This window comes from Rosa chinensis, chromosome 3 (genome assembly GCF_002994745.2).
Source record: "Rosa chinensis cultivar Old Blush chromosome 3, RchiOBHm-V2, whole genome shotgun sequence".
NCBI lineage: Eukaryota > Viridiplantae > Streptophyta > Magnoliopsida > Rosales > Rosaceae > Rosa > Rosa chinensis.
Window position 1 is genome coordinate 17,342,334 of NC_037090.1, and position 16,114 is coordinate 17,358,447.

Below are 16,114 nucleotides of genomic sequence, written 5' to 3' on the forward strand. Positions count from 1 at the left end.
GCTTCACTCTTGGAACAAAGGCAAAGAGATGGAGTTTTCAAGTAGTAAACTCTTGGGTTCCTTGAGCTTTCTTGCTCTAGTTTTCACAGTCGTTCTTGGAGACCCTTTAGTTCCAGCTCTTATCATCTTTGGGGACTCTGTAGTCGATGTGGGAAACAATAACAATCTCAACACAGTCATCAAGGCCAACTTTCCTCCTTATGGAAGAGACTTTGTGAATCACAAACCAACTGGAAGATTCTGTAATGGAAAGCTTGCCACCGATTTCACTGGTATACATAAATTTCTCGATCATGCATGGTTTCTTCTTCTTCGTCGTCTTCTACTGTAATGATTACTGTATATATGTGTAATGGTTACTCTCTTCTACAGCTGAATATCTGGGATTCACTTCATATCCATCAGCTTACCTAAGCCAAGAAGCCAGCGGGAAGAACCTCTTGACTGGAGTCAACTTTGCCTCAGCTGCTTCTGGATTTTACGACGCAACAGCACAGTTATATGTATGTAAACACCGACATTTAAGTAATTTGGATCTCTTCTTCATCACTATATATCCATCACTTTTACAGTTTCAGTCTATATATCTTGGTCTAATGATGATCTGTTTGTGGTATCGTAGAATTCGATTTCACTGACCCAGCAACTGAATAACTACAAGGAGTATCAAAGTAAAGTGGTGAATCTGGTAGGACAAACTAAAGCCAATGCCATATTCTCTGGAGGCATCCACCTTCTAAGTGCAGGGAGCAGTGATTTCATTCAGAACTACTACATCACTCCCCTCGTTACGGTCTATACGCCTGATCAATTCTCGGACATTCTCATTAGATCCTACTCTACATTCATTCAGGTTGCTCCTCACTCGTATACATTACGCATTACAGCATTTTTTTTCCTTTATATATGTACTGTTAATTTGTTACTTTGTTATTTTATATTCGGTCCTGCGGAAGAATTAACAAAAACATTGACTTTCGTAGTGGTAGTAGTTAATGCATTAGGAGACTTAGTACAATTGGTATACTACTGTATGCAAGCCTACTATTACCGATATTATTGTATTGAAACATTAATGCAATTTAGAGTTTAATCTTCTTAATTCCATGAACAAGCTTTCAAATTTGTAAAGTGTCATTTTTCTACACTTGAAACTTGCCAGAGAAGTAGTCTTGTCTTAACTCGGATACTACAAAATATCTAGGACCAATATGGTAGGTATCTTCCTCGAGTAGTATTATTACCTGATAAATCATTGATACTCTAGACTTTTTTGCACATCTGTGCCTTATGATTCATAACAGTCATTAGTTTTGGTCTGGTCACATAGCTCAGATGTTGTTTAGTGGGCAAATCTAAACCTGGCTGAGTGGCTGGAATGGATTTGAAATTACAGCTGAGGCCGGGTCTATGATCAAAGCCACGCATTTGATAATTAATCAAAGATCGTTAATTCTGTATAGTATGATTTTCACATTATATGATGCTGGATTTGCACATTTTGACAGAATTTGTATGGGTTGGGAGCAAGAAGGATTGGAGTTACAAGCTTACCGCCAACAGGGTGTTTGCCAGCAGCAATCACCCTATTTGGCAATGGAAACAACCAATGCGTCACAAGACTAAACGGAGATGCCATTTCATTCAACAAGAAGCTAAAGAGCACATCTCAAAGTTTGCAGACCAAACTTCCGGGCCTCAAGCTTGTGGTCTTCGATATCTTCCAGCCTCTGCTGGATATGGTCACAAAGCCTAGTGATAATGGTAAAGTACCCATCGACCTAAATAGTTATTCAATATTTAGTCAATTAATGAAACAAAAAGACATATACATTAGTACCAAAAAAAGAAGAAGTTATTTGATCTATTCACCAATACAAGTGTAGAAAAATGACATTTTACAAATTTATTGGGGGTAGAAAAAGTTCTTTTACCGACCCTTCCCTATTCTTTTACCTATTCCACAAAAAAAAAGTTCTTTTACCCACCCTTCCATCTCTGATCTGTTGTCCATCTCTGTGATGGGTAAATGTATTGGGGTAGCTAGATTACATGCATATTGTGATCACTAGCTAAGTAATCGAGAATTAATGCAATTAACTCTAATTAAGGAGACTGATGGTTTCCTCTGTGATGTATTTATTCGATTGTTAGGGTTCATGGAGTCGAGACGAGCTTGCTGTGGAACAGGAACATTAGAAACCTCTGTGCTTTGCAACTCGGGGTCTATAGGAACATGTAGCAATGTGACTGGTTATGTGTTTTGGGATGGATTCCATCCCTCTCAAGCTGCCAACGAGGTCTTGGCCGGTGATCTACTTCAGCAGGGTTTCGATCTTATATCCTGAACTTATTGCACGGTGGAATAATTAGTACAACTGGTCTACTGTAATCTCGTTATTTTATTTTTATTTTTTAATTTTTCCATCTCGTAATTTTACATTGAAGTATCTGGTGGTTTTAGTTTGAGATGAGTTCAGTGTAAGAGGGTAGCTGCATGTTCTGAACTCTAAACGTTTCTAATTGATAAATTTAGTATTTCTTGCTTTAGTAATAACTGGCAATTGTATATCTTTTTTTTTTTTTTGGCAATCCATGCTTGAACTCTCTCTTTATTGAAATAATGAAAATTAGAAACAACAAGTGGGGAACAAATGTTCAACCCAGCAATAAAAACTCAAGCAGGAAACGAAAACAATTGAACATCTAACTAACCCGAAAACAAGGCAAATCTTGTTGGTCTTTTCTACAAGAATCTACGATGAAAGGATTAGCAGCCTACCATGTCATACCAGAAGAAGACGAGCCATGGTTTGCGAGTGCATCAGCCGCACAATTACCTTCCTGATAATTGTGAGAATAATGGAATTGAGATTGAGATATGAGATGCATGGTATTTCCGGATTTCCACTCTACATGAAGTTGCAAAGGCACCAACATAAGAGAGCAAAGAAAATCAAGGACTATTGAAGAGTCAACTTCTAACCAAATGTATTTCCAGTTTCTAACCCAAGCTAATTCAATGTCCTTTAATCACCACCATACCTTCCTCTGCAAAGCTAATTAAGGATCTCCGGACTAGAGAAAAAGAGTCAAGAACTTGACCACAATGATCACGGCACACTCCACCATAACGAGCTTTATTTGTATGTTCTCTTGTTCCGAGCCCCATCTGTATATATTTAGGGTAAACCTATGGTATGTTAACTTTTCTCATACATCAACTATTTTTACCACTTTAAGGACTCATGATACCATTTTGAAGACTAATATTACGATATATTTTGAGGATTCATACGGTAAACTATGAAAATTTACCACTTTAAGGACTCATGTTACCACTTTGAGGACTAATATTACTATTTTGAGGACTCATTTTACCACATGTCATACGTTAACACATTGTAGAATTTTCCATATATTTTAACCCCACCAAGGACTAGAAGGGACTCTATATACACAATTACACGCACATACACTATGATTCCGAACACAAAGACCGTTACAGCTAGTTCTCCTACCCTATGATTTCTAACTCATAAATCCGGAATTTGTTGTGAATATATCTTCCTTCTGCTTCCACACCTAGACTCCTAGTGTGTGTATGTGTGTGTGTATATATATATTCATACATTCAAACTCAAAAGGTATCACTCGACAATCGATCAATCAGTCACAGAAAACGTGACCGTGGACAATTTATAATGGAGCATCTCTATGACAAAACTACCGACGAAGAAGTTGGTCCCTGTGGAATTATTTTCATAACCTGCTGTTCCTGCATTGTGTGGCTAATCATTCTCTACTTCCCAATCATGACCGCGGACATTGCATGGTCAAACCTTTTAATTAAGGTCTAAGGACGAAAGAAATGGAAAAAGAGAGCACCTAATCATTCAGCTTCCATATGGCTTGATTAATTGCTCTCAAGATAATTACTGCAGCTTTTGAGGGAGAGATTAATGATCTAATTCTTGAAGCCTCTTAAGTCTAGTGTCTTTTCAAATTTTATGCTTCAGTTTAGGAGTTTTAAAGTTTCCTTTATTAAGTCTTTTATGCTTCAGGTTTGGGAGTCTAAGAGTATTGCTATGAGTCTTTAATGCTAGTTAAATGTGAACTATCTGGTCAAGTATAAATAAGTCTAATTGCCAAATGACCAGGCATGTCCTGATGAATAAACATTATCAGAGTATTCTGAGTTTTCCTGAGATGGGAGTGTTGGTGTGAAGCTTATAATAAGCTTAATTATAAGCACCCAAACTAATTAGTTAGTTTGGGTGCGAAGCCTGTGATTGATTCCTAATTCATAGTTTTCTCTTCCTATCCTACAAAATTTGTGTGTTATAATGTCTAAACTTTAGTGTTTGTCAATCCTGGTGTCTAACCAGCAAGTATACTGCATCAGAAAGAACAAGCAACAAAGTTCTAATGGACAAGAAACATTGTAATGCCTGGCGGCCGCTTTTGTAATGCGTGGTGGCCGCCAAAATTCTACTTGCATGCATCAACCATAGACAGAGTGAAGCTCTTCAACCTAAAAGACAAGTGGATCAAAATGGCCATGAAGAAGAAACCTAGAATCGGAACTACTATATAAATGGCTTGTGGAGGAAGTGAAAAATCAGTGCTCCATTGTCTAGTTAGGTGCATAAACTTTAGCGTAAATTCCCATCATATAATCAAACTATAATGATATTTAGCAAGCCATTGACGTAATTCTGAGAAACCATGATATACTAGTCTGAGCAAATAACAACACCAACGAGACAATCAATAGATAAAAATGCAAAGAACAGAAGCTAAGATATCGGGATTATGGGTGCCTTACCAAACTAGGATTTCTATTGTTGTAATAGGAGAAGATTATTTTAGATTCCTAGTTCTAATTAGAATAGGACTCCTTGTACGCAAAAATTATATACTTGTATCTAGCTCCTATTACAAATGAAAGACACAACTATTCTCCTATAATTCTCTCTACAATTCTCTTTTTCTTAAACACGTTATCAGCACGAGCCCTAACCCTTAAAAAAAAAAAAAACTCGAATAGCCGTGAAACCCTAGAACCCTATCCTAGGACCACCTCCTGCGTGCTACCATCTCTGCGCATGGTTTTGGGAAGAAAATCACAAGACTACAAGAAAATCAAGCATCAAGAAAGCACCAAGTAAGTTTTAAATTAAAGTTCCTGCTTTCTGAATTTTAATTTCTTATTCTTTTCTTCGGGGACTTTCAAAATCCCTTCTCCTACATCCCACCTTTCTTGTAATGTGGGTTCGATTCATAAAAGTGGAACCGTGGGGAGTTCACGCTAAACTACGAACTAAGAGCGTTCATAAGCTAAGGACTAAGAGAGTTCGTGAGCATCGAAAATTGACCATTCAAATATCATTGTTTCAGTCTAATTCAAATTTCTTGGAATTTGATTTCTTGGAAGCAAAAACGCTCAGAAATCTTTATTAGTTGTCGTGGAAGTATTATACTCCGAAACTAATTTATTCTCCTTCGTTTTTTGAATGTCGAATGCAAACATGCAAAAACTTGACCTCACTAAACTAGATTCGAGTTATCACCGATGGGTGAATAATGTCGAGAATCACCTCACTACTAATGAGTTTCTGTGGAGCAGAGCACACATAACAAGATTTAATTGAGAAAACTCTCTCAACCTTCCCGTTTCAACATTACTAGTTTCAAAGCAATATAGGCTTGAGTACAATGCTGAACGGATCACGAAGTTTCATCAGCTTATCACTGTTATATCAGTTGCTGAGAAACATGAAAATATACTCGTGAAAAACTATAATTCAAGGCCTGTTCGAATGAAGAGCGTTCACGAGGCGAATTATAATAGTGCACCCAAAGGAGGGCACAACGAGCGAAACCGTAAAGTTAAGGGCCAAGGAAATGGACGTGTGGGTCCATATAACCGCCATACAAAGGATAGCATACCAAAATCCACGGAATAGCAAATGCCTTGCCCCCTTTAATTCGGAAATAAGAATCACCATATCCAATCGTTGCTAATGTCAATACAAATAGATGAAAATAATCTTTGACAGTCATCTTGTAATGGTCACTCTCCCTGTGCTCAAGAAGAAAAATACCTAGCATTCCTATACCAATGCTCCCAAGTACCCCCACAAGCGATAAACCAAATAGCAGGCAATCTTTCTTTAACCCTTTCACAAAATATGTCTTGTTCAGCCACCACTTAATATTATAGATCACAGTGCTACCCAAAACAGAGACAAGAATGCCTGCCAATACCAAGAAAACAATGTCCATCTTGGTCCCTGAGGTAAGAGAGTAAATATCCCCATATCCTATAGTTAAATAGTGACCACAACAAAATAACTAGTGTTGAGCAACCTGTTTCTTGCTTCCATCTTCCAGTATTTCGCAGAATGCTTAAAACAATATCTTGTACCTAAGATCAGGTACATAAATATAATCATCAAGGCTTCAATGCAAGGATACAATCCCTTCACTCCCTCATTATGCTCAGCAGTCCTGAACAATGTCTTAAAAGGCTGAGGCGTAGCCAAGGCGTTTTCGGGAGAGGCTCAGTAAGGCGTTCAAGTTGACCAAAAGTTTAATGTAGAAAAGCCAAAGAAGAACAGAGGGATTATGCTTGAACAATTCTGGCAAGGTACATACTTGCTTATTCTTGACCTCTTCTGCATCTCAATATAGTGGGATGTTCATAATATAAAAAAAAAAATGAAAAACTTAAAAATTCAGAATTTAAAACCATTTTCCATTTTCAAAACAAACACATTTACTCTTGGTTGTCCACATAAGTCGACGTTATAGGTTTCCCTACCCGGGGCTACCTCTCATCCCTCTCATCTTTGAAACCCAATCAAAACCATTTTTCCCACTACCACAATCATCAATAAAAATCAGAGAATTCTAAACCAAGTACTCAAAGCCATCAAAAGCATGCAAGTCAATCAAAACACAGGTTCCCAGTGGATACTTTGAGACAGGGGCGGAGGCAGTAAGGGACCAACTGGGTCCCGTGCCCCAGTAAACTTTCTTAACAAAACATATTAATTATACCACTTTACTATTGGAAGATTCTGATTTGGCTATTATCATTTTAATTGCACAGAGTTCCCATGTGCCTGATCCTCTACTAGTCTACTCTTTAATTTGTTCACCTTCATTTTTCTTGGGAGATGATCGATGGCCAGTTTCTGTCAACTATATCTAAAGTATTTTATTTTTTTTTAACGAAAATCAAAGGCCATAACAATCTAATTAAGTAATTAACTTCACAAATCATATTGAACTTCACGATCATGACAGGTTTTTAAATGGACAACCATGGAATATTCTCATTGAAGAACAATATAAAAGAACGGGTTTTAAGAGGAGTCCTATAAAACCAACCCAAGTTAACCTCAATTTTGAAGAGAAAATATTGAAAATGATTTTCAATATGTATTAGTTGATGTGTCCATTCTTCTACCCATTACATTAGACGGAGGATTGTGTGACTTTAAGAAGTTCACATAACTTTAGAGAATTTAATTTTAGATGATCCAGATCAAAAAATTATAGTTCTTAAAAAGAGAATTTTTTGCTTTATTTTGTATATTGAGAAATACATTTTTAATAGTATAGATTATAAAAACTAATATGAAACGATTTCAGAATCTGAAATCTCATTGTACTAGATATAAATTTCATTTAGAGAGCTTTTATATTTGATGTTATTATTATTATTATTTTGTGCCCCAATAAGTTCAAAATCCTGGCTCCGCCACTGCTTTGAGAGGCATCCTATCGTGTACCGACAACAAGTAAGAAAAGTTTTGGCTTTACCAAACAGCTAAATTCATGCAATCCTTACAAGAGATTTGGGAGTGAAAAAAAAAATTATTAAAAAAAGTAGAAAATTCCTCCTCCTATCTCGTCTTTATTATATTGTGATTCTTCCATTACCCTTCCCTCTCCCTTACAAAGGTGGTGACATATCGGAAAGTAAATACTTACTCGAAGCCATAATTTACTAATCTAAGATTTATCTGAAGGTGGGTAGATTTAAAGTAAATAAATTGGAATTTTTAAGGCCGGCAGAGGATCGTTTTTTATGAGTGTCAAATGCTTAGCTGTAGAGTAAAAAAAGAAAAATTGTTAACATTTTTTTTTGTGAGAGTGAAATAAATTGAAAAAATGATAAAATTTTTATTTATTTTTTTTTTTTATTGGAGGAGGTTAGCGTTAGAAAGTTAGCAATACACACACCCTTCGAGGGGTATCCCAACAGAGTCGGACTAATCCCTTCCGAATGCCACGGGGCATTAAGCACCCATTAGCTGGCCACCAAGGCCTCATGGGGATTCGAAAGCCAGACCTGGGGATTCCAGACTAGGACCTTCTACCACCCCACTATCCCTAGTGGTTATAAATTTGTTTGATAAAAAAAAAAAAAAAAAAAAATTCTTTTTCTATTTTTCTAGCATTTTTTATAAACTTTTTTATAAAATTATTCCTCTCAAGTTATTTTCTATTTCCGTTTCTTTTTAAGTCCTTTATTTTTTATATAAATTTTGAAAGAGTGGCTCTATATGGACCTCCAAACTTGATATTTGGACCTCCAACTTTTTCTAATTATTAATAGACTTTGTCAAGTCATATGAGAGACAAATAAGGACAAAGAGAGAGAAATGAAAAAATAAATAAATATTCTTCTTACCTCTGCCAAATATAACATTCAATTAAATTGCTCTTTTTTTTTTTCCCGAATTTTTCTTTTTTGAGTTGAAAATGTCATCCATTATGCAATTCAGCAAGCAGTACAATAATGACTTACCCAAAGGGCTGTCAGAAAAAAGTCATTACATAGAGCACACTATACTAGCACACCCCTCACACAAGCATACTACTCAGCACACCCCTAGCACACCCACCTTTTTTGGTTAAGCGCAAAAACAAGAAACTAGGTAACCCCAATCCACCACAAAAAAAAAAACCGAAGATCACCCTTCAGCCGCCCCCTACGTGGCCACCCTCAACAACCAAAAAAAACCCACAGGAAATCTGCCATGGGTATGCCATCAAGGAACAAAGGAAGCCACCAGAACAGGGAGGCCAACGCATGCAATCGATTTGAAAGATCGCGATAGGTGAAGGCGCACTCGAGATTGTGCACCGTGTGCTCGACACTGAAGGCGGCGTCACTAGGGTTCTCTAGCGCGAGAGACATCAACTCACTGCCTCAAACTACCTCTATGTTTGCTCTTTAAAATCTTTACCTTATGCCCCAATTGAGAACTGCCAGACCGAGATTACATTACCCAACCCGTTGAGCACGGCTTTCAACTTAACATGCCTACCTGCCAAAGTAGTTCTTAAGTACTTAATCAAAATCAAGTTTGCATTCGACTATTGGTCATAGCACTCTGGGAACTAGTTACAATATGTAAAATTAATAACCTAGGAACTATGGCTTGCTACAATGCCTTTATCAGTACATCACTCGAAGTGACGTCTATGGATGAATGTCTGGATCCGGTCGCAAGTATCCAAACGTAGCACCTGGAAAATTTTGTAACCAGGAAAATTTGACTAAACAACACGATTACGACAGTTACGGCCATGCATGGCAAATGAAAACCCGAACAAAAGAGCGCAAGGAAGCGCTCGGATATCACTCACTAGGGTTTAGGATTTAAAGATTTAGCGTGTGACGTTTAGGTTTTTGGAGTTATGGTTTGAAAATTATAATTACGCTTTTCTTCTACAAAAAAATGTATGATTGGCATCGAACAGAACCCCAACCAAACAGTCAAACACACAATTAATTAGATTTAGGTCGCCGCCTCAGAAAATCCGAATCTGAAACCTCCTCTATCTCCCTTGCTCAAATCCCTCAAAACAAAGGAAAAAAAAAAAATCCAGGCTCTCCTCGATAAGCAATCAAATATGGGAGCTGTTCCTGATCCTTTTCTTGCGTCCCACAAAGAATCAGACGGATATTTGTGAATATGTACGCAGATGATGGCTGCTTGTGTGCTATTTTCTTTCGTGTTCATTGGAATCTTATTAATACACTACCTCATCCTGTTTGTCCGATCAACGGCGGACGATGTGTCCGAACTTGCATATCCCCATTTTCGGATCGACTCAGCTGCCATGTTCGAACTGGAGACGACTGACTACGATTTGAGTGTGACATGGAGCTTTACACTCGTCACTTCATACCCTAATTATGGAAAGCTAGCCATTTTCGACCGTGTCCGACCATTCGTTTACTACTGCCCCAAAGGCTACATGTATTATGGGGATGAGTACAAGTACTCTCTGGCAAAGACGAAGTTGCCTCCTTTTTTTTTATGTACGGAGGGAACCAAACCCAGCTCGATTTCAAGGTCGGAGTAATTGGGGCTCCTGTCAGCCCTCACGAAGCCAAACAAATCTCGGTGGGGAAGACTCTGGTTGGGTCAGTGAAATTTGGGTTGATGCTGATGACTCCGCATAAAAACACGACCCATGACACGAAGGAGTTTATTCTGTTTTGTGAACCCATTGAATTCATATTTTCCTCCCGTACTAATAACTCCGGAGTTGTCACAGGTCAGTCATGTTAGATTCAATATAAAACATAAACATATAACTCAAGTATACTATCTCAAATGTTAGATCAATGTTATGAAATAAAATCATAAAACTGACTTGGTGGATTGCTGTCGTTATCCATCTGGTGATCTGCTGTCGTTATCTATCTGATCTTCTCCTAGATACACACCGTATCTCTCTTTATTGCTTAATGGGACAAACTCAATGAGAGTGTTTTATGTTCTAGCAAGGATCAAATACAAATTCCACTTTATTTATATAGCTGTTCAACATAGCAGTTACATGGCAGTTCCTTCCATCAAGGAACTGTCAAAATAACTTCCTAATAGATTTGTCTGGATAACCACACATTTGAATTTGAAATTCTTTAATAGATATTCTAATATATAAACTTAATTTGATTACTTAATAAGTTTATATATCTTGGTTAATGTATTTACATTTGAATTCAAAATAGCTCATTTACATTAACTGATGCATACAACATATAATAGCTAGTTCATATCTATTGCTGTGCAATAGGTATGATCTTACAATCTCCCACTGAACTAGATATTGTATGATGTATACCATGTAAATAACCTATTTCTTAATTGTGCACTTGAATTCAAAAATACCATCTGTTTTACAAAACCCTATCAATTAAGATTTACTAAGCTGAATCATAGAAGAGAATGACAAATTAGCAAGTTGCCAGTCTTTTATAATCACATCATAGTAATCAAAATTACATGGATTACCTCAAGTGTGATCATGCTTGTTATGTAATAATCGACTTTCACAAGCATTAGTGATCCTGATGGAGTTATTCAAACTGCATATTTGCTGATGTGAAATCAGCAACGTCTGAATGTATATACACGCTAAATTATGCAGTATTATATTTGAATAAAACAATTTCATTCAAAATTATATGAATGAACTTGATAATGACTGATATGATTAATAACAATGCATTACTAAATAGTTGCAATACATACTAGTAACTTAGTGAAATACATAACTAACCATCAATACTGCCTTAAACTCCCATATTTTCCACATGTCTGATGAACACAGAAACCGGCAATGCTTTGGTCAATGGATCTGCAAGTTGGTCTTTTGTACCTATTTTGGTCACCTCTACTTCATTGTCTCTCACACTTTCTCTCATAGAGAAATACTTAACATCAATGTTTCTAGATCCAGAAGTCCTTTTGTTGTTCTTTGAAAAGAACACAGCAGCTACATTGTCACAGTAAATGGTCAATGGCCTTTCAATTGAATCCACCATTTTCATTCTTGAAATAAAATTTCTCAACCACAAAGCATGTGCAGTAGCTTCAAATATTGCAATGTATTCTGCTTGAAAGGTTGAAGTAGCAGTTAATGATTGCTTATTAGTCTTCCATGAGATAGCTCCGCCAGCAAACATGAAAATATATCCAGATGTTGATTTCAAGTCATCCAAGTCTTGTTTGTATGAAGCATCTGTATAACATTCCACTTTCAATTCTTGATCTCCAATCCTTTTATATACCAGCATGTGATCTCTGGTAGATTCCAAATTTCTCAAAACTTTCTTTCCAGCAACCCAATGTTCATGTCCAGCATTTGATTAATATCTGGACAACATATTAACAGCAAAACTTATATCTGGCCTGGTACAAACCTGTGCATACATGAGACTTCCAACCAATCTAGCATAAGGTACATTCTCCATGGTTTTTCTCTCTAAAATATTCTGAGGACATTGCCCTTTTGTGCAGCTTATCACCTTTAGAAACAGGAGTACTTCCTGATCTGCATTTTTCTAGACCAAATCTCAGCAGCATCTTATCTATGTAATTCTTTTGTGATAACCCCAACATGCATTGATTTCTGTTTCTGCTGATTTCTATTCCAAGTACATAGTGAGCTTCCCCCATATCCTTCATGTCAAAGTTCTTCATCAAAAATTCTTTTGTGTCTTTCAGCAAACCAATATTGCTGCTGGCTAATAAGATATCATCCACATATAAAATTAGAAATATGAAATGACTCCCACTAACCTTGCAGTACACACACTCATCTAATTTATTTTCTTCAAACCCAAAATCTGAAATCATAGCAGCAAATTTTAAGTACCATTGTCTGGATGCCTGCTTGAGTCCATAGATGGACTTATTGAGTTTGCAGATTTTCTTTTCATCCTCAATGAACCCTTCTGGTTGAAGCATGTAGATGTTTTCTTGCAAGTCTCCATTTAAAAATGTTGTCTTAACATCCATCTGATGCAATTCTAGATTGTAATGTGCAACCAAAGCCATTATAACTCTGAAGGCATCTTTAGTTGAGACTAGTGAAAAAGTCTCGTACCCTCCTTCTGATTGTATCCTTTCGCCACAAGCCTAACTTTGTATCTTTCAATCTTGCCATTTGCATCCCTTTTTGTTTTATGAACCCATTTGCAGCCAATTGGTTTCAAATTTGCAGTTCTATCTACTAATATCCAAACTCCATTCTTTGACATGCTTTGAAGTTCATCTTCCATTGCTAACTTCCATTTGTGGATGTTATTACATTGCATAGCTTCTTTCAATGAAACAGGATCATTTTCTTCCCCCAAGTCAAACTCAATTGCAATCAAATATAGATGATAATCACTAGATATTGCAGATTTTCTTGATCTTTCTGATCTTCTCAAGACTTCATGTGCTTCAGCTGCTGGGATTTCTGCATTTTCACTGTTCTGAACAACATCGTTTGGATATTTTTAATTTCCAAAATTGACTGCTTGAGATTGATTTTCAACTTGTGCTGCTGGTATGAATGCTTCACCTTGTGCTACTGGTATGAGTGCGTCACTAATCATCCGTTTTTCAGGTGGCACAAATTCTGGAAAAATGAACCAATCATCCATGTTGTTATACATTTGATCAACACTGGTCCCTTCACTTACATCTTCATTCTGATCAAACATTTCATCATAGAAGGTTGCTCTATGTGTCTCAAAAATTCTGTTGATCCTTAAACGACAGTAAAATTTGAATCCTTTTGACTTCTCTGAATAACCAATAAAATATGAACTTATTGATTTTGAGTCAAACTTGTCATTATCTCCATTGTGTTAATTTGATTAATGCTCATTAGAAAATGCATAGTTGGATGAAATTAATCTAAATCAGTCATTCATCATATATTCCAGTTTGACTATATACTAGAATTATATGCATATCCAAATGTTAATTCATATAGAATAAACATTTTAAATGAATCACATACAGATAGATAAATAAACATATATCATGTTCAAGATGCTGGTATCATTTGTGATACACTTATCTCTAACGATATATTTATGAATGTTCATTATCAAATATATGTTAAACTAGAAAGTCTAATCTTGATATCCAACCGCTTTGGAAGTTAGATTTTAATTTAAACTTTCAAGTTTTCTTCATGTTTTCTTCTGTGAATGTATGTTCATACATATACATTACAGCTATTTTGATAGCATTGAATACATATGCAGAACACATTCAAAAGAAAATTTCATTTAGCCTATTGCATATATCAGTATAATCATGGCTACTTTGGCAGCAATATGAATCTACTTGAAATATGCAGTAGTTTCTGAAGTTAGATTCAATTTTTACATGTATATATATAACAAATAATCAATATATAATGCGATAAAAACAATACTCAGTTTATACAGATAACAGCAGTAAAAGTCACTATCGCTTTGTATTTAATTGATATGCAGATATATTTATATGAACAACATGTTATCATCAAGTCCCAGGATATATATAAATTTGCATTATGATAAACATTGATCTAAATCTGAGCATAGTTGCTCTGATACCAATTGTTAGATTCAATATAAAACATAAACATATAACTCAAGTATACTATCTCAAATGTTAGATCAATGTTATGAAATAAAATCATAAAACTGACTTGGTGGATTGCTACCGTTATCCATCTGGTGATCTGCTGTCGTTATCTATATGATCTTCTCCTAGATACACACCGTATCTCTCTTTATTGCTTGATGGGACAAACTCGATGAGAGTGTTTTATGTTCTAGCAGGGATCAAATACAAATTCCACTTTATTTATAAAGCTGTTCAACACAGCAGTTACATGGCAGTTCCTTCCATCAAGGAACTGTCAAGATAACTTCCTAATAGATTTGTCTGGATAACCACACATTTGAATTTGAAATTCTTTAACAGATATTCTAATATATAAACTTAATTCGATTACTTAATAAGTTTATATATCTTGGTTAATGTATTTACATTTGAATTCAAAATAGCTCATATACATTAACTGATGCATACATATAATAGCTAGTTCATATCTATTGCTGTGCAATAGGTATGATCTTACAAGTCAAGGTCATGCCATGCATTTTGATGATTAATCTATTTGGTCAGTTTTAATTAGGTGTTTCGAGGTTTATGGATTTGTTGCGGTTGGTGAAGAATGCAGTAGTGTTCATGTTTATTCGATCTCTCTTCGAAATCTATTTATGTTTTATAATATACTCCACCTTTGTTGCATTGGTTAGTTCTTTCTTCTTTGTATAATCACTTGGTAAATCTTCTACGATGCTATCTTGTTGCCTTTAAGGCGCAGGAGTAGTGATTGCTAGACATTTTATTGCTTAACTTCTCAATCATTCACTTAGAAAGTCTAATTGCCGTTTAATGAGCAGAGCTATCAGTTTTAGAATCTTTCATCAAAATTTTACTATATTTCCAACAACCATGCTAAACAGTTTTGTCATTGTGTTGAAAAACCTTACCCGCATCTGGATTGCTATTGTAACCTGACACAGTTCACCATATAAGTGTAATGATCCATGTTTTTGCAATGATTTAATGAGAAACAAAAAATTCAGAATTGTTGGTAAAGCTGGATGCAGTTTGTTAACCATTCAAAATATAATAGTTTCTTCTTGGAAATGGCCTTTTTCCTTGAGCTTATTTCTTTCCGAATAAATTGTATTCGTCAGAGGTCATTGTTTTACTTTCAGAATGGGTTGCAATTGGGATGTTGTTGGGTTGTACAATTGGTTTGTCTGGAGTGCGCTGCCAAGAGATCATAACAATATGAGAGAAAAGTACTGGAATGTTGTTTTAGTATTTGTCTAGTGGTTGGTCAAGAGGTTGCCCAAATTTGAAATGTTGTTCTAGTTGAATATTAGAACCCTAAACTTTTGTTAGTAGAGACTATTTGACCATTAAGCAAGTATGTTTATATTCTTAATTAGGCAAGCTGAATGGTAATAATTTATCTGATGCTAATCCATTCCATGATTGGCATCAGTTCTGCTTAGAGAGGGGATCCTTGCCCAATCCAAGAGTTCACCATTGCAACCGTTAGCTGCCCCAAGTGGTTTTGAAACACAGCGCCAGTTCCTCAATCTGCATTCTCCACCAACATCCACGGCACCATCAGTACTTCTCCAATATCCCAAAAAAAGTGTAATATCCAAGTTATGATAGCTTCATCAACCAAATCACATAAATGCATCGCTTATTATTGATCC

At 36.0% G+C, this 16,114-nt stretch overlaps 1 protein-coding gene across 1 annotated transcript; it reads left to right on the forward strand.

The window, feature by feature from the left end:
- On the forward strand, positions 1-2,557 carry LOC112193849 (GDSL esterase/lipase At5g03810). Its single transcript, XM_024334090.2, has 5 exons — positions 1-272; positions 373-503; positions 623-853; positions 1,509-1,764; positions 2,155-2,557. Exons 1-5 carry the CDS (start codon positions 29-31, stop codon positions 2,346-2,348), a joined length of 1,056 nt encoding a protein of 351 aa, XP_024189858.1. The 5' UTR covers positions 1-28; the 3' UTR covers positions 2,349-2,557.
- The last annotated feature ends 13,557 nt before the right edge of the window (positions 2,558-16,114 follow it).